Raw genomic sequence first — 24,266 nt, 5'->3', positions numbered from 1 at the left:
CCTAAGACAATTCCATCTTTAATGAGATCATCCTTTTGTTTCCCAAATTCACATGATTCTGCAAGCTGCATTACCATAGTCACATATACAATATTGAACACATGCCATTCATACGTTCTGTTCATTTGGGGTTCAAAGCATGCCTTCATGGCTTTAAAAAGTTCTGCAGTTTGTTTTTTCTGATCTTCAGATAGCTATAGGGTGGAACACAATTTGTAGCAGTCTGTCTCCAGCAGTGTTAAAAGTGTTGCTACTCGTATTGGCTCTTGCTTGTTAATTAAATCTGTTGCAGTCTTGTAGTTTTGCCGTTGCAAGTGGAAACATTTCCAGTTCTGCCACATATCTCCTTTCATTTTGATATGAGCTGGGAGTGGAAAATTTATAGCCATTCTGTCTCACCCAATATCTTACTTGCAGCCTTCAGCTTGTGTTAGCTTTTCCTTGACAATGCCTTTTTCAGCAGCTTTTAGCAGGTTAGAACATTTCCGTGTTCCTCATTCAATAGCTGTGGCTTTTCTTCCAGCTTTTCTAAACTCAATCACAGCTCCACTTCTGACACCATGTTACAAGCTCAAAGACTATTGTCTTTCTAGTGCAATGTCTTTATCGAACTGAGTATAAGGCTGCCTACAGGGACTGCCTCATGGAAGAGGTCACATGACTACAGCAAGCCAGCTGGGACATGTAGTAATGATTGCATTTCAAAATCCAAACAGTAGCCAATTATTGGGATCAGATGCCAGGCTCCCTGTGGAGGTCCTGTGACTGGGGATGGTGAGTGATAGGGATGATGGGGTGTGGGGGTGGGGGGGGGGGTGCGCTGCTGTGGGGTAAGTGGGTGAGATGATATCAGGGGAGGCCTAAATTTCTTTGTGAGGTCCAGAGAAACACTCCTGCTTCTCCTGGCTCAGTAAGAAAAGTGAAACAAAATGCAAAACTTAGCTTTTTTGTCCCTTTTGCCCACGTTTTTTTGGTGGGTTGCCTTAGGGAAAACATACTGCTGCCTTCTGCTCAAGCTGTCGGGTTCTGGTGAAGTCATTGCAATTTGATATGCATAGACTAAAAATGACCCCATCAGCTTTGGCCGGTCTCTTTGCCACTTGTTCAGTTGAGCAAGTGAAAATTGCAGAAGGTCAGCTCTGAGGCGGGTACATGACCATAGCAATATTAACCAACGACCAAGGTAGGGGCTAACATCGCCCCAGAGTATCTGACTCAAACTTGGAAGTTGCTGGGTCATTCACTGTTGTTATGTGCTGTATTATTGTTTATAGCCCAAGGGCACATTGAGGATAATTTTCAAAATCAATGGACTGAAAATTAGGCTTATTCTACAGCAGGCAGATGACCTGCTCTGCCAGATTACCATTCAAGTGACAAAGTTGAAAATTGCATTGCATTGTGTCAGGTCAAACATGGAACCTTTTTCATTATGTAGAACAGATTAACTGTTCTGCCACAGAAAGAGAAGTATTTTTAAACACTTCTGGATTGTAGTACAGGGAAATATTTTAATGTTTGTTCTTGTGAAACCATTTTGCACTCACACTAAACGTAAAAAGTGCAATGTTGGATACTGTTCAAGAACTTAATTACTTTGACATTAAAGTAACTATTTCATCATTGGATAACCTGACAGTGCAGCACCCGTCTGTAAGTATGCTGGGCTGCATAACTTGAATTTTCTTTGACAATGAGAGCTAAATTTTCGCCTGGGTGTGGAGGCACATTTCGTTGCATAGATGACTACACTTGAATTCTTTTCTGGAGGAAATGTGATTTTTCCACCACATTCCTGATCCCACGCATTTTCCTATGGCTTTTTGCGGGTCGAGAATGCCAACTATGCGAATCACACACCTGCCCCTCATTTTAAATGGGGAATGAAAATCGGATTTTCTCCAGCACACCATTTTCATCTGGCGGAGCAGTGTTTTGGAAGTACACCAGGGGCAGAACCTTCAGTTCGGCGAGCAGAGGCGGGGCCAGCTCACCGAGGCGTAAAATGACGCGGGGTGACATCGGGCATGCATCCCGACATCGCTGCATGTCATTTAGATTTGGCTGTGCGCCCGCTGGACTGTCAAAGGCCACTAAGGCCATTTAAATAACAATTAAACTAATAAACTGAGCTGCCCGTCCAACCTTAAGGGCGACAGACAGGCGAAGGGCCCAGGCAACCTTCGCATTTTTCCTGGAATCTCATCCATGGGCGGGATGAGGTTTCATGAACATTTTTAAAGTATTTTAAAAGTTTTTAATAGAATTAATGTCCCAGCTCATGTGACAGTTTCACATGAGGGGACGTGTCCTTAAAACGTTTGTTTACCTTTAGTCAATGTTTCATAAGTGAAACTAATCTCCTTGAGGCATCTCAGGGAAGGCCGCTCCCACCCCCCCCCCCCCCCCCCCCCCCCCCGCCCCCCCAAGTCCGCACAGGGAGCGCACAGCGTTTCCGGGTGGGTGGGCCTTAATTGGCCTGCCCACATAAAATGGCGGCGTGGACCCAATCGGGGGCACTGATCGGGTCTGTGCCCACCCTCTCACAGCCCTCCTGATGGGGGCAGAATTCTACCCCAGGTTTGAGAGTTCACGAAGTAAATGGAAAGGCTTGCTGAGGAGTCAGGAAAATTCTGAAAGATAAGCATAAAATATTTTGACAGCTTCAACTGTCACTATTAGGTGCTGTATTGTAATGTAGATGTGTTTTTAATGCAGTGATTCATCACATAGGCCTGTGCAGAGGTAAGTTGACCCTTACATTGTGTATTTGTCCTCATGCGTTATAGTACTTGGTCCAGGTGTTGGATGAAATACCTTCCACTCTCAAACCTTTATATATAAAAGGATGTCAGAGGTCGCATGACTCTGGCAAGCCATACTGCACAAAGGCGCTTCTCCAAAAATCCCCCTTTTCAGAACCTGCATACACTATCATTTGCAGTTGCAAATCATGAACATACAAAAAACTGTTTGTTCATTCTAGTCTGTCCAACTTTCATCTGTCCCATTGCGCACAATCTTTAAAGCATTCAGGCCTTCTAATTGTATGCGTGTGGGTTGATATTGGCTGATTGTCAGGTGTCTGTTCGTTCCTGGGGTGATGATGTCTCTCCGAGGAATGTCCCTGCCAAGGCGATTGTTGCTGCTGATCTTGCCTTTGGAGAATGGTTGACCTCTGGGACTGATGATCGTTCAGTTCCTTATGTGGTTGGTGAAATCACATCATCCTCACCCGCTGGCTGCCATGAAGGAGCACCTTCTCCAGTTGTACATATACATCTGCACTTACCACGATATATCTGGTGATTCATTTTCCTTGCATATAATCGAGGTGACAACTTCTCTACACAGGTTCCAAGTTATCAAGTGGACTGACCTTTGTTGAGAGCATTGAATGTTTGCACCCTGACCAGCTCTCCAACTGTCAGCTTTGGGAATGATTTGGCAGCTTTATCACAGTAAAATTTGTCTTTCCACTTTGATTTTGTCATTCACTCCTGTTACTAATTTCAGTAATTTTTTAGCTATTGGAAGAGTTGTTTGGATGCAGCATGACATTCGTTGATGGATTGGACTACTTTCCATGCCTTCAGTTGGTGTGTTTCTCTCCTTTAAATATTGTATACATCCATGCTGGATCTACCCAATTTTTTGATGACCCTTTTGGCAATTTTCACTGCTGCCTCAGTCTTTCATTTGACTGGGGATAGTGTAGAGATGATGTGTAATGCTGAAGTTCGCAATCATTCATGAAGCACCTGAATTCTTCACTCATGAACTGAGGGTCTTTGTCACTCATCCCAACGTCAGGAATGCCCTAACTAAGGTGTGCCTCCGGGCAATCTGCAATCTCGCTGATGGTCATTGACGTCAGTTGGTCTGACTCCAGTAATCAACTGTGACAAGATAATCAGTTCCAATGAGAATTGTCATGAAACCCATTGATCTATGTGTTGCTATATGTTAAATTCACAGTCTGTGGTGATTGTAACATTTAAGGTACAGGATGTTCCAATGCTTGTTACATTGGTTCTGCCTAGTAACAAGGGTGGGACCCTATGGGAGTGTTTTGATAGGTACCCAGATCATTTCAAGTGTCAGTGAGCAGCTTTTCTTGAGTCAGTCGGTTGGAGGCAGTCTGCCAGCCAAGAAGCTCCATGCAGCCAAAGGGCTGCTATTAGCTCTGAGGAGTTGAAAAGAGGGCTCAGGGAAAGCCCTCAGAGTCATATATAGCTGGTTATATCTGGGGGACTGGAGTTCAGAGAAACTCAGGGGCATTGCCAGCTCAGTGAAGCTAGCTGTCTAGAAAAGAGCTGAAATTACACCAGTAAGTAGATTCTGAAGTGCAGACTTGGAAATCCAGGGAGAAGGAATCTTGGAAGATGAGGTTGAAACCCTATGATGTGGGCTATTTTTTTCTCTATTCGTTCATGGGATGTAGGCGTCACTGACTAGGCCAGCATTTATTGCCCATCCAAATTGCCTTTGTTCAGAGAGTGTCTAAGAGTCAACCATATTGCTGTGGGTCTGGAGTCACATGTAGGCCAGACCAGGTAAGGGCAGCAGATTTCCTTCCCTAAAGGACATTAGTGAACCAGATGGGTTTTTGTTAAAGCCGTCCAAATGGGAGCGACCTTTGGAGAGAATTCCAAAGAGAGGTTTTCCAAGGTGAAGCTGAGAATCCCTCATGAGACAGAGTTTCAACAAGATTGGGATTTCAACTGGGATTCACCCAGTTCTGTTGAAGGGTCATGAGGACTCGAAACGTCAACTCTTTTCTTCTCCGCCGATGCTGCCAGACCTGCTGAGTTTTTCCAGGTAATTCTGTTTTTGTTTTGGATTTCCAGCATCTGCAGTTTTTTATTTTTTTTTTTCAACAAGGTTGTTTGACTTGGTGTTTATTGACGTCTGGGTGGGTTCTTGAGAAATTCAAGGACACTGTCTTAGTTGCAACTGTCATTTACTCTGTAGTTTGGTGTGTTCGACCACAGTTCATCTGTTAATTCAAATGTACCTCATACTTACCCTGAATGTCAGGGTATAAGATACATTTGTAAATTGTTTTATCTTTCTGAACTCGTACAGTAAGTTTTGTTTTTGTTTGTTCAAAATCCCTGGAATCTTGCGGCTTTATTCCAAAAGTAGGTGCCTTGAATCTCAAACTTTTATCAACTTCAAAACAAAACATTATTGGTCCCTAACCCGATCTTCCCCTACATCCCAGGGTCTGGCCAAGCATCATAATAGACTGAAGAGGTCTACTGCAAGCTTTCATCCATGGTCTGTCTGGGATGTCATGAATCATGAGCAGCTCTTTAGCTTGCCTAGCTTGATGTTCATTACAAGCATGGCACTGGCTGATGTGGTCCTTGATGTCATTGCTCATGTTTGGCCAGTAGAGCACTTCTCTTGCCTTCCTAGGACTAGACTCAGTTCCTTGATGGTTTGCAAGGATGTTCTTCAGCATGTCTTCTCTCACTTTTTAGGTATGGTGACTCTGGTCTCTTTGTACAAGATGCCATCTAGGGCAATCACATCATCCCTGTATGTCCAATACTCTCTTATAGCACCAGGTGTGTCCTTAATGGTTTCAGGCCATCCCATCATCAATTACTACTTACTGCAGCATTTGGAGAGTTGGATCTCATTGTGCAGTTTGCTTGATCTTAGGAGACACTTTGGAACAAATAGAAGCATTTTAAGAAAGATGCTTTGAAATGGCTTGTGGTCAGACTTTACTGTCAATTTGTTTCTCCTAAATGCTCGCAAGCAGAGATAATAGCCATCCATAAACTAGCAGATCATCTATGATCATCTGCACTCCTGGGAGATCATTGACTATCTCATGCTGTCAGAGTTGATACTCTTCTGGAGCAGTAGAAATGCCAAACGGCATGCACCACTATCAATACCTCCCAAATGGTTCCATTCTGCTAATCCAGTCTTTAGGAGTTGCCATTTTCTTTGTTACATCTATCTTTTTAAGTTCCTCTATCTCATCTTTTAGGCTGGATTTGAGGGGAGCTGGAACTATCTTCGGAAGATGCTGAGTTGTTCTCACACACTCACCTACTTTGGGATGATATTCATCAGGAAGACATCCAAGACCTGTGAAAACATCTTCATGGGCAGAATTTTGCAATCGGCATGTGGGAACGGGCCTGACATGCATACGAGTAAAATGATGCGCAATGACATTGGGCGTGTGTCCCGACGTCATTGCGCGTCATTACAATATTCTGTTTGGTGGGCGTGTGCCGGAGGCAGCTGCACACCCACCGAACTGTCAACGGCCTATTAAAACCATTAAAAACGAATTAAAGTTGTTAAGAACTCTGCCTGTCCGACCTTAAGGTTGGCGGGCAGGTGAAGAGCCTATGGGTGGGATGAGGTTTCCTGAAGATTTTATGAAATGAAAAAATAAATTTTACTAACTTCACAAATGTGTCCCAGCTCATGTGACACTGTCACATGAGGGGACATGCTTGAATAATTTTTTACTTTATTTATTTATTTAAAAGTTTTCAAATCCATTCAATCTCTCTGAAGCAGCTCCGTGCCTCAGGGAGATTGCTATGCTCTTCCGTGCGCATGCGTGAAGGAGCGCAGACCCTGACTCTCCCCCCCAACCCCAGTCCGCACAGATAGAGCTGAGTACTGCTGGTCGTGCATTACGCTGGGTGGGCCTTAATTGGCCCGTCTGCGTAAAATGGCAGCACGCAGCCCACTCCCACCCAGCCCGCTCGCCACAGGAAAAATTCTCCCCCCTCATTTTTTAGGATCTGTTCAGCAGTCAATGGCTTTGTGCTGTGCAAAGCACTGCAAACTTCTTCTGGTACATGGAGCGTTGCCAGTCCAAGCTTTTGACTTAATTCAGCCGAGAAGAAGGGATTTTGCTTAGTGTCTACTATTTGGAACTGCCAGTCTTCTTTCTTTACATTGATTGGGTTCTCAGATTAGTTTGTCCTCTTGGAGTGAGCATTGTTCCATTATATAGCCTCAACTTTACTTTTGACAGCTTCATTTTCGGGTCACCACCTTGAGCAACTTCACATAGGCCTGTAAAGCTCATGATACTGCACGTAATACCAATGTCTATCTGACACTTCATATTAACTTAACGCTCTCCTTCTACAGTCACCATTCCAATAATCACAAACCATTTTTTTTACTTTGTGACTTGAAATGCCAATCTGTTCTTGGGTGTAGAATGATTCTTCAGAATCGTCATCTGATATCTCTCCAGCAACCAGCCTTATAGGCTGGCTTTTCTTCTTTCCAGCAAAGCACTTGCGTGCAAAGTGTTTCAGCTCCTTGCAGTTAGAGCACTGCTTTCCCCACGCCGGACATGTTTCCTTTTCTTTCACATGGTGTCCTCTACAATATTTATATCCTGTACTCTAGCCTTGACCTATCTGCTAACCATTCTGTAAATATTTCTTTGCTTTCTCCATTGTCTTGCACTTGCAAGGTCTAGACTGCCTCTCAGCATAGTGCAAAGCTTCATCAGTTCTCCCATTAATACTCTCCAGCCGTGACTAACAGCCTCAGAACTTCTGTGCATGTCAATGGCTTTCTTAAGAGTAGGTTTCCATTCTTTTAGCAAACATGCTATCAGCAGCACATCTTGTTCCTAAAACAATCCTATCTCTGATCAGGTCATCCTTCAGCTTGCCAAACTCACAAGATTCAGCTAAGTATCTCAGTGCCTTCCCATACTGGCCAATATTCTCTCCCTCTCCCTGAGCTCTGGTGTTGAACACACAGTAAAGTTCATAAATAACATTAGTCAAGGGTTCAAAGTGGGATTTCAAGGCCTCTAAAATTTCACAAGATTGATTTTTCTGCTCCCCAGTGAGATCTAAGCTACAATAGGTCTTGTGGCACTCTTTCCCCAGCACTAAAAACAGAATTGCTACTCCTGTTTGTTCCGTTTTTTTTTTGTTTAACTCTGTGGCAATGTCTTGGTTCTGCCGGTGAGACTGGAAGAATTTCCAATTCATTCTCAAATCTACCTTCGCCTTCATAGGAGCCGGAGCCGGAAGATTCAAAACCATGTTGACTCACCGAGCGGTCAGTGTCCTGTATAATGTTGCGGACTGAAGTTGTAATTATTCCTTACTGTTTCTTACAGTGGCTGGCTCGCTTACAGCTATCAAAATCCACTCAACTTCAGCTGCATACCCCTGGCAGCCTGTTCCAAGTGGTGGATGAAATGACTTCTGCTCCCAAGCCTTTATACCTAAAGGATGACATCAGAGTCACATGACTTTGGCAAGCCTATGGCAAGTCACAGTGCAGAAAGGCACTACCCTAAACATGACTTCACCAATGGAGAAAGTACTACCATGTATTAAAAGTGTAAACAAAACGTCCTCTGGTTTAATTAGACTGGCAGATCTGGCTTTTTAAAAAAAAAACCCCGGGTGGTTTTTAATGGAGGCAATAGGGGGTTGGAGGGGGGTTGCCCCATCCGCTGGCTGGACTGCTCACAAGAGCCCGAAATCGCCTCTTTTAGGGAAGGCCCGTTGCATCATGTGTCATTCAAGCACTTGACAGGCCAGTGGGTGGGCCTTGAGCTGACAGTTGTCGATGAATCAGAGACTGGGAGCTTTACTGAATGGCAGCACCACTCGAGAAGTGGTGGGTGCTGCTGGTAAGGCACTCATCCAAAGCCTAGTATTGTCACTGGATTCCAGGCCATAAATGAGTGATGGCAAGCTGGTAGGGGAGGGTCACAGAGTCGGGGTTGAGGGAGGTTGGCAGCAAGGGCAAGGGGATGTCTCCAACCAGCCTCCTTGCTAATGTCGAATCCCTTGATCAGGGACTGCACCCTCTGGAAGCCCACAAACAATATCACATGGGTTTGTTTGTCATGCTTCCTGCTGCTGGGTTAATACCGATGGCAGCGTGATGAGGCCCTTATGTGGCTGTTAATTGCCCATTTAATGGCCTTAATTTTGGAGGAGTAGGAAGACTGTCCACGGACCTTCCCACCAGGGATTTAATCAGGGTGGAGGCGGGAACGTGGCAGCACCTCACCCACCATCGTCCTGCCTGATTAAGTGTGCGACCGTCACTAAACTCACCAGAGGGGAAGGCGTTAATTTACGCCTCCTGCTTCTGGATGTAGAAAAAATGGCCCGTATCTGTTCTCCTTCCATTGATTGATAGGCACTCTGCTTTGAAATGGAAATTGGTATCTGTTGTTTCAGTGTAGCTAGAAGCTTTTGTTATAACAGCTGTTCCATTATGAATGCTAGGCTGGGTTTCAAAAGCTTCAACTCAGTAAGTAGTCTTATTGATCCAAGAACTATTGAAACTTTTATGAGCCTATAGTAACAGAGTGTGTCTTTGATGTGGTTTCTTGTTTGTTTACAGACCTAATAGGCACTTAAAGGATTTCATCTTTTTTTTATCCCTTGGGTTTTTTGGTCCCGTATCCATGACAGTGAGTTTGAATTCAGGGTTTTCTTATATTTTTAGAGGTTTAATGTTTTTCCAATGATCTTTTAAATAAGTCACATTGCTATTGCATGATAACTATACATAGTGCATACTGGGTAAGTGGCTATGGAGGATACATAGGGGCATAGGGGTGGCATGAGGAAATGTGAGGGAGCATGGGGTGACATGGGGTCTGGGTGTTGGTTTGAGGGTGTGAGGGGTGAGCTTTAGGGGAACCTTCAAACAATCTTGGGAGCTGGGCTGCTGTGGAGAACAGAGACGGGCCTTCTAAGCGGCCCACCCACATTCCACTGTGGCTCGCAAAATGCACTGTCAGCCCGGCCCCTGTGTGAAAAGACAAAAAAACCCTTCGTAAAGTAACACCTGTGGTCGGATGTATATCTTGCGATCTACAAAGGTGCAGGTCAGGTTTTCCCAAGCCCAGCCGAGCGTTTGGCCCGAGTCAGTGACTTTTGTGATCTTTACCAGAGTCGAAATCTATACCTTTTAGCAGTCAACCTAAAACTGGCACAGAGAGAGGCCTGGGAACAGAGAATAGGAAGGGAATTTAAAGCAACAAGTGGGTATCATTGAAAATAGCTTCGTTTACTTTATTTTTGTAATATTATTCTTTTGTGTTGGTGATATTGCTGCTTCCCTCTCCATTTGCTACCGCTGCAGCATACTTTCTGGTCATCAGTTCCTGAACTTTTTTCCTCCAGACCAAGGAGATGTTGCTTAATTTTCGCTGGGAACAAGCCATTTCTTTATAACCTGTGTGAGTGGAGAACTCCGCAACTGTTACTTCAGAGCAGTGGCCTGAGCTGGGCCCTGCTTCCTCTATTCATTCTGCTCCCAAGGACTCCCTTTACGTTCTGTTCATTAGGTCCTTTAAGATGCAGAAATAATAAGCAAAAGTTGATTGTTTGAGGCAGTTTTCTTCAGGCCTCTTGGAGGCTCCTATTGAATACAAAAGCAAAATATTGTGGATGCTGGAAATCTGAAACAGAGGGCATGATTTTCTTCATGGCTTCCTGGACCACACCATTGTGGTCAAATATGGGCCAGAAGCATGCAGAAATATGGGGAAACATTTACTGGACTGTGATTCTCCCCGAATTGGCCAACTAATGACCAGAGGGAGGGCTTGCTGTCCATTAAGGACAGCGGGTCGACGCTAGGAGCTGGAGGGCCACTAAGAGGCTGCCCAGTTTGAAAGCAGCAGGAGGCTCACTTTGCAAATAGGTGAGAAGGAGGGCGCCACAGATGACGATGCACTCTGTCCAACCTTTTCAACTGTAAAGTTAAAATAATCCTCTCAACAGGTGGGTCACTGTAGCGGAGGGACAGCTCCTCCACGGTGTGGTCTGCAGTAGAAACAAGACAGGCGGAGGGGGGTCCTTTAAGCTTGCCTGGAACACTGCCCGACCCCTCCCCCGCCACTTGGGCTGTCACCAGGAGGCCACCAGGAGGCGAAAGGGGCCGCCGAAGATGCCACTATCTTGCTGCCAGGGTACACAGGTGGCGAAGCAGCTACCTCAATATGTCTGAGGTGCAGTGCCGAAGGAGGCTCTGACTCTCAAGGGTCAACTATATCTGTAAGATGATTGGGCCTGAGATCTCCCCTAACTGTGTGGGTGGACACCCCATGCCAGTAGCTCTAAAGGTCACAGCTGCCCTCCACTTCTACGCCGCTGGCTCCTTCCAGGGGTTGGTGGGTGATCTTTGTGGTTCACTATCACCGCTGCCCACACACTCCCGCTATCCTCGGGAGTCAGGAAATACACTGGGTGGGCCTTCAGTGGCCCACCCGTGTAAAATGGCAGCACAGACCCGATCGCAGGCGGCGAACGAGTCCGCTCTCATTTCCCCCCCCCCCCCTCCCCCCACCAAACGGAGAATCCTGCCCTTTAACAAGGTCAGTTAGCTCTGCATTGCTTGTGTGCATGTGGCCACGCCATCCACCTGTCCTGCCTCTGGGAAAATAGCCAGAGATGTGGCGCACCAGTTGTCATTGCAAATGTTGCACCTGCCCAGCCCTGTGCTCGCTCCAGTCAGCGGCTAAAAATTCAGCCCAAAACCAGATAATGTTGGAAATGCTCAGCAGGGCATTCAGCATCTGTGGGGAGAGAAACAGAGTTCACGTTTCAGGTGACTGAAGAAAGGTCATCGACCTGAAACCCTTAACTCTATTTCTCTCTCCACAAATGCTGCTTGTCCTGCTGAGTACTTCAGGTATTTTCTGTTAATATTTTAGCTTCTATTGCATGTTAATTGTATTTTAGTAGAAGTTCCTGCTAAGACATGAATGAGCTGTTCTTGTTTCTAGATCTTTGCTGGTATGGTCCTGTAAATCAAGGAGGGATCAGTGTCTCAGTCAGTGATCAGTTATGCAAAAAGTAACTCCATCCAATATTTACTTGACAGCTTAATGTGGGGGATTTGATGAAATGGTCCCATAAGCTTTGCTGTTGCCTGTAGTTCAAACCAAAGGCCTTTAGAACCTCCGTTAAACTGAACTCAAGTTAAGAAAAATAGCATAAGCACAGTAGACATTTGAAAACAAGACTAGAGTAGATGTAACACTACCCACAGTAGTAAACTAATACTAGCTGCTGCAGCATATCCAGATCAAATGACTTGGCATGACAGCTGATCTGTTATCACTTGGCTCTGCCCAGGGACTGTTCATTACATTGTCTCCTTGACTCTTCTGCAAAGTTGTGGTATTTGGGCAGAAAATCACACTGCATGTTCTAACAGTAGTGGTTGTGGGATTTATCTCAAGTTCGATACAGAATATAACTTCCATGTTCTTCCCCAACAATCCTAACCTCAGAAGACTCTTCCCTTTTAATGTCAAGTTGTGACTTCCATTTCCTGATGCTGACGGTAGATGCTGCATAATGCAGCTTTATGTAGCTGAGGTGGTTGCATGGGAAGATGCGGCATATCGCTTAATGTACCCATAACCTATTGATATCTGCTTAAACAGCTAAGTATCAAGATGGACTATTATTCCTTCTTTAAAAGATGGCTAACGTTATCACACTTATTCCCACTGTGTTAATTAAAAACCAAAAAAATGTATTTATATACTACCCTCAGGACATCCCAAAGTGCTTCATAGCTAAGTAAATATGTTTGAAGTGTAGCCACTGTTATAATGTGGGGAAACACAGGAGCCAATTTGCGCACAACCCGGTTCCATAAATGGCTATGTGATAAATGATGAGACAATGGGCAAATCTTCCAGTCTCCGGGTCATCAGAAACTGGACATACATTTGAGATGCACATCAGAGCCCTGTGGAAGTCTTGACATGTGGACCTTTAAGGGAATTGCCCAGAAAGTTTCAACTTCCGATAGTCATTCCCCTGCTCTCTGGGGCCCTCTGTGCATGTGTCCAACTCTGAGTTAGAGTCGGAGACTTGGAACACAAAAATATGGTGTACTTAACCTGAATAATTACCCAGGAAATGTTAGACAGGTTTAGACCTAGTCTAACTCCTGGGTAACTACAGAACTGGTTCCCAGTTCTGGCCCTATGACTACCCTCCTGGCCACACCTGGACTACCCTCCAACCACTTGACTACCCTCCTGAAACCATGACTACCGTCATGACCACCTGACCAACTTCTTGATCCACCAACTACCCTCCCAACCCAACCCACTATTCTCCTGACCTGATGCAATGACTCCCGACCTGACTACCCACTCACCCAACCACCCCCATCCACTGACCCACCTCAGCCACCTACCCACCCACTCGCCCATTGACTAATTCATTCATCCATTCACTAACATTCATTCACTAACATTCAGAGTGGATATTTAAACTTACCATATGACAGCTAATTTGGTAAAAAGAGGATGTATTTTATCTTCCCTGACCCTATTACTATCCGATGGAGTTTTCTGAAGGGTGCTGCGCTCTGCATTTCTGGGACAGCAGGGTTCAGAAGATTCCGGCAGAAATGCGGAGCAGCGTTGGGTCGGTAACATTTCTGGATGGAGTGATGTTTGCCTCTCCTCCAAAGGTCCAAGCCAATCTGTTTTAGTGATGTTAATTGAGGGATAAATGTTGTCCATGACACGAGCAGAACACGCTGCCTCTCTTCAAATACTGACATTGCTCTTTTGCTTCCACCTGAGGAGGCCTTTGTTTAACATTTTATCAGAAAAAAGCCACCTTTGACAGAGCAACACTGCTTTAGTCTGCACTAAATGGTCAGCTTAGATAACATGCTCAAGTCTCCGGAATGGTTCTTGAACCTACAACTTCCTGATTCAAATGTGAAAATTATAGCACTAAGCCAAAGCTGACAGTGTTTATGATCAGTCTTCCCCAAAGCTATATCAGTTCTAATTCAGAAAGTGCATGTTTTCTTCTTTTCAGGAACTATTGATGAGAGCAAACTGGTCAATTTAGATCAACAAGAGAAACTTGGTAAATTCAAGGCTTCCAGCAAATGTACATCAGGTATGTTACTGTGTAGCTTTGTAAATACTGAAACGTACAGGGCTGGATTTTTGAGTTGGGCTCAGGAAACGTGAGTCGCGTCATTTCCCCACTTCGGAAATCCTATGTCCATACCCACCATATTTTTGTCTCCTGGAGATGTGAACAGGCAGGGTTTGGGTCTTCTGATTCCCGAGGCAGCGTGGGAGGAGTGTGGGCCTAGTGGGCTGGTTAGAAGGCCAGCTTCAATTCTCTGGCCCAGCTTTCTAGCATACTTCGTATGCCTCCTCAGCCTCACCTCCCATACCCCCTCAATGGCCCCTCGTATCCCCCTTACCATCCCCATCCACCCCCCTGCCCCTTCCATGCCCCCCATGTATCCTTCATAATTAATCACCCAAAATCCATAATCCACAGCAGCCATTAAGAGCGAGCGGAATCCTTTAAAATTGACATTAAAAAGTACACCTCTAACAATCTAATAGAGCTGCCATTGCAAAACACAACACGTCTAACTTATAATACAACATACTATAGGAGGTTTGTGTGGATGCATTTTTATATGACAAATATGAATTTGCTATGAAAAAAAAACAAAGTTTTGGTGATTTCTGATCCTATTCCAATTCTAGGAGGACACATAAATCTGTCCATAGTTTTTGGTGCTTTGTTCAGTATCTAATGATAATGAGTCATGTCTCCATTACAATGTTATTGCAGCTTACACTACACAAGTACATTCTTGATCCAAGTATAGAAATCCAGTGTGTCAATTCCATTGTATGTAGACGAGTATTCAGTCAAGCTTTCATTTTCATTATAGTACCTAGGGTAAAGATGTAAATTGTGTTCATCGACATCATTGTATTAGCAATGTATGGTGGGACGTTGCTATATACATTGTGACTCATATGTTATGCAACTCACAGACATTTTTAAAATATTGCATGATTCATTAGGACAGTTGGTTAGTACACTGCCATTTTGCCTCTGTCAATTGAAATTTCTTTTCTTAGATGATTGTATGGGTTCCATTTGAAATAAGTTTGTCTTGATCCAATTCCTAGTGGATGAAGAGATTATAGGTATAGATTGCTTATAACTGAGCACCAATTTCTATCCAATTGTTCAGATGTACCGTAAGATGGCTTGGGTGGGAAATTAAAATGTTGCACAGGATAAATTATATGTTTCTCAGGTTGAGGTTAAAGTGAATTATTTGAGCAATGTAAAAGCAAATTCTACATGTAAGGCGTGCTGCCTGAACTTGTATGATCCTGACCCAGAGTGCACAATGTTGAAAAATGATCTGTTTTTGGTTCTGACATCATTCATACAAAGGTTAAATGTAAGGTTAATAAAAACGTCACATTGTTTTGACAATGGATAGGCTATGTTGGAGTATTGGTCAACACTTGTACGTCAAAAACTAAGATTTAAAATCTCTAACGTGGCATAGAGGTGAGTGTCAATGGAGTTTTAAGTTGTTTTCTTGAAGGGTATTGAGGAGCTAGTTTTAAGCCCTAAGGTTCTGTATGTGGTAAATTCTTAGTCTAAGCTGTGCTATCAGAAGGATGAACTGAAGCTCAGTCTACACTAGGATCTAGGGAAGATCAGCAAGCAAGGCATTCCACTCATGTAAACATCTGTGTGACTAGCTTTAGGCTTCTGTTCATAAAAGTATTTGAGCAAATCTCTAGTCTGCGTAAAATGGTTTGTGGGAAAAAGAATTATAATTTTTTAAAAATCTTTGAGAAAAAGAGAGGAGAATTCCTAATTCCTAAACTATCAAATATTTAAATGTACCTAGTTTGGTTGTGTAAATTGACTTATTAAGTGGTAAAGCATTCTAGCTGCAGTCGTGCAGAAAACAATTTACATGGAGCCAATTTTCTTTCTTTCTCTTATTGATAAATGGAGGGAATAATTGTAATCTTTTTGTGATTTTTAACAGATCCTAGTGGGGTAGCTCCAGGCCTTCTCCTGAATGTCGAACAAAGTATTTTCTGGATACTGACTCTGATGTTGCAGCTTGTCGTGTACACTGTATTTGAATAATTGCATTGCAAATGATATCAGGCATTTGCGTCAGCACCTCCATCTGGTCCAGAATGCTGGTTTCATGACAAAAACAAATCATGTAATGCATTGCATTTAAATAAACCCAGGGGTTTTACTGCTGTTGATTTCCTTAGATTGCACCAAATGGTCCATTCTTAGACTTGCACTTTATTTTCTTATGAATCAATGTGTTGTGCCTTGAAATTTGGATCTTCAAATATTTAGCATATGAATACTTAAAGTTTTTAAGAAATTCATTTGCCTGCTATTTTAAAGAGGCAGGTTAATACCTCTGTTAAAACAGCAGAGAAAGAAATGTCATATCGATACAGCAAGCAATCGTGCACTAATATTCAAAGATTTGTAATTTTAAGGCATCAGAGGTCTAAGGCATCATAAAATAATGAACTCAGAGAAATGTGTTTTTGGTAAATATTATACAGTATGGCAAATAAGAACACATGCTTGAATAAAATTCAGGAGTATGTTCTAAACTGAATGTTACATGAACAGGTAGGAAATTGGCCACATCTTATTGGAGAGAAATTGAACAGTTATTTAGTTCTAAAACTATATTGGTAAAAGTAGCACATATTCAACGCAATGAAGATTCAAGATGAGCCATGTATAAAATTCATATGCAGTTTGATTAATGTAAGTGTATGACACTTGCGTAGTGAATGATTAAAAAGGATATGTGTACCTAATTAAGATAGCCTTCACATTTGACTTGAAACCCCATTATGGTATTTGTATACATTGTACTGTAAAGTTGACTTCCATAGTTTATTCAATTTAAAATCTATTTCTGTGCCCATGTGAAAGATTAAAAAAACATAGGTTTATATAGTGCCTTTCACAATCTCAGGACCCGTCCCAAAGTGCTTTACAGCCATTGAAGTACTTTTGAAGTGTAGTCACTGTTGTAATGTGGATATAATCAGACATTCTGACGTGTCTGTGACATTCACACAAAAAAATTGCCCATTGAATCATAGAAATTACAGCATTCAACCTGTTCCACTGCAAATACTAGCTTAGATTGGAGCCACCTGTACTAATCCTATTTTGCCATCCTTTCCTGTTCTTTATAACCTTCCTTTTCACACATTTATCCTATTCTTTGAATTATTACAATCTCTGCTTCAATAGCTACTTGCGGTAAAATTTTAATAACACTTTGTGAGAAGATTTTTCTCCAGTGTTCCCCTTCATTCTTCCAGTGATAATTCTGAACCCCTGTCCTCTTTTTATTGAATCCCCAACCTTTCACTGTTCACTCTCTCAAGCTCTTTTATAATCTTGAAAACTTCCAATAGATTGTGCGTAACTTTCCCTGTTTCAGTGAAACACAATTGCCAAAATTTTGAGCCTTTCTTGCTAAGATTAATCTCTTTTTCCAGGTACATTGCAATGTTCTTTCCTTTCAAATAACTTTCCTTTAATAGGTTGCTCAGACACATATATGGATTTCAGCTGTGACATACCAACGTCTTGTTCCACATCACTTTTTTTTGTGTTCAATGCCTCTATTTACAACCTGAAATGTGCCTTTTTATGTCTGTTTATCTTCACTTGCATCATCTTTAAAAATCTATTTATCTGCACTCTTAGATCATTTCTATTGTTCCATTGTATTCAGATTTTTCTGGTTAGACTAGACATCTTTTAACTGTCCTCCACACTCGACACCACAAAATGTACTGCTTGACATTTCTCTGTATTGAACTACATCTATTTCCATTCAAGTCATTATTCTGACTTGTCTATGCATTTGCAAAACTATTCATCACAGCAGCCAACTTCATTCTTCCTTTGGTGTCCATGTCTAAGTCACTAATAAAAGTTGAAAGCAAGATATCGCAGCACAGATCCAATTATCCACAGATTATGGGTGCACCACAACCAAAATACATCTGTTTACTTTTATATTCCCCTTAAAACTAATCATGCACCTTAATCTTCATAACTAGTCTCTTTTGGAACCTTATTAAACACTTTCTGAAAATCCACATATATGGCTTCCACTACATTCTCTTTATCTATATGCTCTGTGATTTTCTAAGAAAAAATTAAATTTTTCAAGCACAAAGGGCTGAATTTTTCAGGTCCCAATCCCGTCATCAGGAGGAAGTGTGGATTGGGAACCCTGAGAGGCCTCTGAGACCCCTGTCCAACTAAGAACGAAGGGTGGGCTCCTGAGGCTGGAGGGTCAATAAGAAGCTGTTCAGCTGCTGCCAATGTAGTTAAGAGAAAGAGAGGGGAGATAGTGAGGGTATCTCAAGATGGAGGTACCCTCTGAAGAATCTTCAAAACGTTAAAATAATAAGCTGCCACAACTGCCAGATAGATATTTTGGAGGGAGGTCAGCCTGCAACTGCAGCTGTGTCCCTATGGTTATTGTGACTGAGGAGGCTTAACTTTAATGATGGAGTGCTGGTCTCCTGGACTGCCTCCATTCATTGATAGGTTACAGCCTCAGCAGAGTGCCTGCAAGTTGACTGGAAAGGTTTGTGAGCAGGTAGGTGGCATCCTCCTGAAGCAGTCTGTTTCAAAATGGCCCTGAGACTCGAATGTGCTGGCAAACCGGCATGCTGGTTAACAGTGGGAAATTGTCGGCCCACCTCTGCAGCCGAATGAAACATGTCCTTTACACGATTAGATCATGTGTCTGCAAGTCTTCACTAATTTTTCGTTACAATCTTGTAGTTTCTCTACAACTGAGGTAAGACTCTGGCTTCTAATTTCCTGACTTTGCACTTTATTCTTTCTTGAACAGGTATGTAACAATTGCAATACTCCAGTCCTTTGAACAAGACTTTTTGATAGTTATGGTTAGTGCCCATGCCAGCTCCTTTTCAACATCTCTGCAGTATTCAGCGATAGTTCTACTTTTGGCCCCATTGAATATTTATCTGCAGTAACGATTAGTCCATATCCTCTTTGGTTACTCCTACATTCCTTTTTCACCCATCTCTGTGAAGTTAAAGGCAAACTATTTTTAAGTACAAGATGATCTGTATCCCATCTTTAACTATCCTGCCAATGTGCCTGTAATAGCTCTTCCCTTTCATATAGACTGCCATAATCGTTAGCCTTTTAAATCTCTCTTTTTAATGATTGATATACTGCAACTTTATCCAGTTAAAATTTTAGTTGGTTATGAGGAAGTTCAATGCCAGGGAATATTGTCCATGTATATATATTTTATTTTGTCAATAATGGTTCACTGATTATAGAAACTATTCCATGAGTTTTTGATCCCTATAGTTTAGCCAAATTATTTGCTCGCAATCTTTTTATCCTGCTTATACCACATTTATTAGTGAAATTAATAAAAAAGCTCCTGAGAAATAAAGCAATCCTGGAGCAATCAAAAGTACAATATAATTTTCAGTAACACAAGTTATCCTGACAGAACTCTGTATATATTTACCAAAGTACCTTTGAGCTCATTGTAGATTCATCCATTTTGGTCTTAATGTTTTGCTTTTTGTTATATTTGTTGCTTAAACTAAAAAAATGTTGCATTTGAAGTTGATGCTGTGCTATCCAAAATTAATCACTTAGGCTAACAGATTTTATGTACAGTCATTGATTTTTTTTTAATGTAGATCAGAATATTGTCCTTTTCTTTTTAAGGAGCTTCAATGTTGATTAGCCAGTTTCAATTGGTTAAATTCCATTAGTAAGTGACTTATCGGAGAAGCAATGGGAAATAATCTGTATTGTAATTATCTTTGTATTGCATATTTTAGATGTCACATGACATAAATAATTTGGGAATTTGCTAAACTTGTGTGTGGATAAATCTGAAACCAGAAATAAAATCAGGTATTAGACTAACACAAGGATGATTTTCACCTTGGAACATAGGAAAGGGAGTGGGCCATTTAGCCTCTTGAGTCTCCTCTGCCATTCAATGAGATCATGGCTGATCTGCTTCCTGCATTTGTCCTTAAAAACTTTAGTTAACAAAAATCTATCAATTTCCATTTTAAGAGTAACAATTGATCTAGCATTAATTGTTAGTTTCAGAAAAGAATTCCAAACTTCTACTACTCTTTCCATGTAAAGATGTTTCCCAATTTCATTCCTGAAAACTCTAATTTTGGAGCATGCCCCCTCATCCTATACTTGCCAACCAAAATATTTTCTCTCTATCTGAACTGCTCCCCTTAACTTAAACTTCAAATAAGTTACCCTTTAATCTTCTAAATTCCAGGCACTGCAATCCTAGTTTGTGTAATCAGACCATGGTAATTTAACCTTGGAGTCCAGGTATTATTCTGGTAAACCTATGCTACATTCCCTCCAAGGCCAGAATATCCTTCCTACTGTGTGGCGTCCAGAACTCCTCTCAGTACTCCGAGTGTTGTTGAGCCAGGGTCTTGGATGGGTGACCAAGACTTCTACTCCCTTGTATTCTTGTCTTCTAAATATAAAGGCCGATATTTATTAGCCTTTTTGATTTTTTTTGTACTTTTCATGACATTTTATTTATCTATGTATGTAGATCCTCAAGTCTCTTTGGACCTCCAATGTTTCACTGTTCTATCCTCTTTAGGTACAAAGTGGATGACCTCACATTTGTGTACATTGAAATCCATTTGCCACAGTTTTGCCCATTCTTTTAATCTATCACTATTCTTTGTCATGTTTACACTTACATCCAGACTGTTTAAGAAGCTAGCTAACTTTGTGTCATCGACAAATTTGAACATGTGCCTTTCTACCCCATCATTTAATTAGTTAATAAACAGCGAATAGTTGAGACCTCGATCTTTGTGGGACACCACTAGTCATATTCTGCCAGTTAAAGTACCTGACCATTATCTCAACTCTCTGCCTCATTCCACTTAGTCCATTTCCTAATCAGTTCAATAATTTGCCTTCAATCCCATGAGTTTCAGCTGAGGGACTTTATCAAAGAAAAGGTTCTGTCTCAGGTACTAAGTAGCCTGTTTGAAGGGATTGCTCATTCGTTATAGAGCCTACTTGATTTTTATCTTCATTGAACTTGATGGGAATTGGGCAGGCTTTGATATAGGTGGGCACCAGTTTATCCCCCAAGCTGTGAAAGTGAAAATAACTCCATATGGATTGAAAATGGTGAACCAAAATTCAGAATTGGAGCAGCAAAATAACAAATACTGGGAAAACTTTTTTACCAGTGTCATTTACATTATTTAGAGTTCTTCTTATTCCCTCACGAATGTGCTTAATCTCTTCAAATGCCATCTGTTTTGCATTGTCAAAGTTGACCTTTGACAAGTGCCTTTAAAAGTTTGGCGAAGCAGAAGTTGGCTTATACTGGTGACATGTATGTGACATGTAGCAGAGCCTGAACCTAGAATGCTTTGTGCAAAATCATTGCATCTTCTGAATGTTTAAACAAATGTAATCTTTTTGTACACAATCTTTTACATTGTATTGGATTTTCAAAACTACCCAAGAAATGTTATTGTGAAAACGTGACAAGATTCACACCTCACCTTCACTGTTTTTTCCAGTTTTCTTTTCCCTCCTGATGGTGCTGAGTGATGCTGGTGTTTGTTTCCAAAGGCACCAGCAGCTCTCTGATGCCTCATCAAAGTAACCGTTCTTCACTTGTGAGACTTGACAATGAGCTTTGACAGGTTATTGACCATGGACAACAGCACAACCAAACTTAATTCTATTCTCACTCGACATCCATCTTTCAGACTGATCACAGGATATATCTGATTTATTACACCTCAGCAATGTAGGGCATTGTAGTCAAGTGTAGGATCCAAACTATAATCTCAGTAAACTCAGATAATCCTCACAGTTTGTCCTGTATGGTGTATTAATATACCAAGGAGTACCTCAGCCAGTTAGGTCATTGGGAAGTCCATCCACAACTCTTTCCAATAACTAAATGTTGCTGTGCATTCATCAGCAATGTAAATACCACAAGGAATTAATGGCTTTCTAGCCATGAACTTCTGGTGTAAAATTGTGTGGTTCAGGTTTTATTGCATACTACATCTGCTCTACCATCTCACTTTCAATAGCGTTGTAATAATAGGACAGTGACCTTATCTTCTCAAAATGTAACCCTGGTCCACAGATGAGAGACACAGCTGCAGTGTTCGTCACCACACCACCCAAAGTAAAATGTTAATTTTTATATTGTTTTCTTTTGCTTTGTCACAGCTACACGCTGAAACCAAACTAGTCCACCAGGGAAGTCTTATGGATTTTACTTGGTTCTAAGTAATGATTGATGTTGCACTGGCATTAAACAGTGGACGGGATTTTCCGGTCCCACCAGTGGCAGATATCGTCACGGTTGGGATGGGAAGATTTGAAGAGTGGGCCATCTTCCTGTCCCACTTGCGACGATTCCCACCACTGGCGGGACTGGAAAAGCCCACCCAATGTCTTGCTTTGTTGAGTGCCAACCCCCCCAAAATTAAGGGAGGCTCAAAAATCTAAAAATGTAAATTAATTTGGATTAGAGTAATTAACTTGGAAAGAGGATTTACTTTATTTCATTGAAATTATTTTTATATTAATCTTTTTATATTGAATTTCAGAAGCCTGACATCGATGAGCTGCCTCTCGTTATTTTGCTGGTAATTCCAATCTCCATAGACTGACATAGACCTGTAGACTAGATTAAAACTGGATTCAACAGTATAAACACTGGGATCTGTCTTCATATAAGGACCACTGTAAGAGATCCTTGGAGATCACAATTTGGGTTTCTTATTAATAGGCCTAGGTAATTTTTCCATGTGTAGAGCAACAACCTTTCATTGTTTTGTCCTATGGTACAGCAGATGGTAAATGCTAAACTCCAAAGGGAAACTTGAAATAACTGCCACAACTGTTTTGTAATCTATATATTTATTTTGAGATGCGTGCTTTGAATTCAGTAATAATAAGTCCACCAAGTCTTAGAGGGTTTTACAAAGTTAAATTAAACATTTATTAATAAAAGAAATAGGCAGAATTTTGCCCTTGGCAAGGATGCTCGGCAGGGGCGATCGGGAAGCTGATCACCGCCCACGATTGGCACCACGCTGTGATTTTATGCGGGCAGGCAAATTAAGGCCCGCCCAGCGTGGATTGCGATGGTAGCGCTGCCTGTGCAGGCGGGGAAGCGGGCCTAGCACGCAGTTCACGTATGCGCGTGAAAGAGCACTCCAATCTCCCTGAGGCACGGAGCTGTCTCAGGGAGATGAAGCCCCGTTTAAAAAAAACTAATGAAAAATATTAAAATGTCATGAAACATGTCCCCTCATGGGACTCTGTCACATGAGCTGGGACATGTTTTTAATTCAAGTGTAAAATTTTTATTTTATTCCTATTTGCTTTTGGACATCCCATCCCACCTGTGGATGAGGTTTCCTAAAAAGTGCAAAGGCCACTTGGCATTTTTGCCTACCCCGCCAACCGTTAAGGTTAGACTGGCAGCGTAAATTTGAATTTAATTACCTTTTTAATGGTTTTAATAGGCCTTTTAATTGTCGGCGAGCGCACTCCCGATTCTGGTGCACCCTCGCCGAATGAAACATTGTGGGACTATGCGATGAAGTTGGGACCCCTGCCCGATGTCATCGTGTGGCATTTTACGCGCAGCCAGGTCGGGTGTGTGCCCACCTGCCAAGCTCGATATTCTGCCCATAATTTTAAGCATATACATAGGTCTACAAATTACTACTATGATAACTCCTGGCACCCCTACTAAATCTAACTCCCAGCTATACCTTTGTTAAGCCAACAGTAAAATGCATAGATTTAAAAAGACCCAGGCAAAGTAACACGATACCCTGAACAGTCAAATTTAAAGAGAGTTTTCTTAACTTCAGTTTGTGTAGACAAACCACTTGGGGCTGAGAGGCTGAAGGCTTTTCACACTTGTTAGATCTTAAGAATTCCTTCCCTTATACACAACCTCTTCTCCTTTATACAGTTTCCTCTTTGAATGCAAATTCCCATTGGAAAGAATTTTCCAGTTGGTGAGTGGGGGCAGGGCCCTCTCGCCAGCGCGTAAAATAACGTGCGGTGACTTTGGGCAGGTGTCCTGATGTCACTGTGCAATATTTAGGTTTTCAGTTCGGCGGGCGTGCAGCTGACTTGGCTGTGTGCCCACTGAATTGTCAAAGGCCTATCAGGGCCTGTTCAAAACTAATTGATATCATTAAATGAGCTGCCCATCCCATCTTAAGGGTGATGGGGGGCAGGTAAAGAGCCCAGGCGGCCTTCGCATTTTTCATGGAACCTCATCCACGGGCGGGATGAGGTTTCATGAAGGGTTTA

The 24,266-nt window shown here is 42.1% G+C and overlaps 1 protein-coding gene across 1 annotated transcript in view; it reads left to right on the top strand.

Annotated features, from left to right (window-relative positions):
- The window catches only part of cusr (Copper-only SOD repeat protein), a 177,539-nt gene extending 157,775 nt beyond the window's left edge, over positions 1-19,764 (top strand). The window contains exons 9-10 of the mRNA XM_041209411.1: positions 13,851-13,934; positions 15,868-19,764. Of these exons, the coding sequence (XP_041065345.1) occupies positions 13,851-13,934; positions 15,868-15,971 (188 nt within the window). The 3' untranslated portion in view covers positions 15,972-19,764. The remainder of the gene's footprint in view (positions 1-13,850; positions 13,935-15,867) is intronic.
- The last annotated feature ends 4,502 nt before the right edge of the window (positions 19,765-24,266 follow it).

The sequence above is a fragment of the Carcharodon carcharias genome, chromosome 17 (assembly GCF_017639515.1).
Source record: "Carcharodon carcharias isolate sCarCar2 chromosome 17, sCarCar2.pri, whole genome shotgun sequence".
Taxonomy (NCBI): domain Eukaryota; kingdom Metazoa; phylum Chordata; class Chondrichthyes; order Lamniformes; family Lamnidae; genus Carcharodon; species Carcharodon carcharias.
The sequence above is the reverse complement of the archived record's forward strand: the minus strand, read 5'-3'. Positions and strand labels throughout refer to the sequence as shown.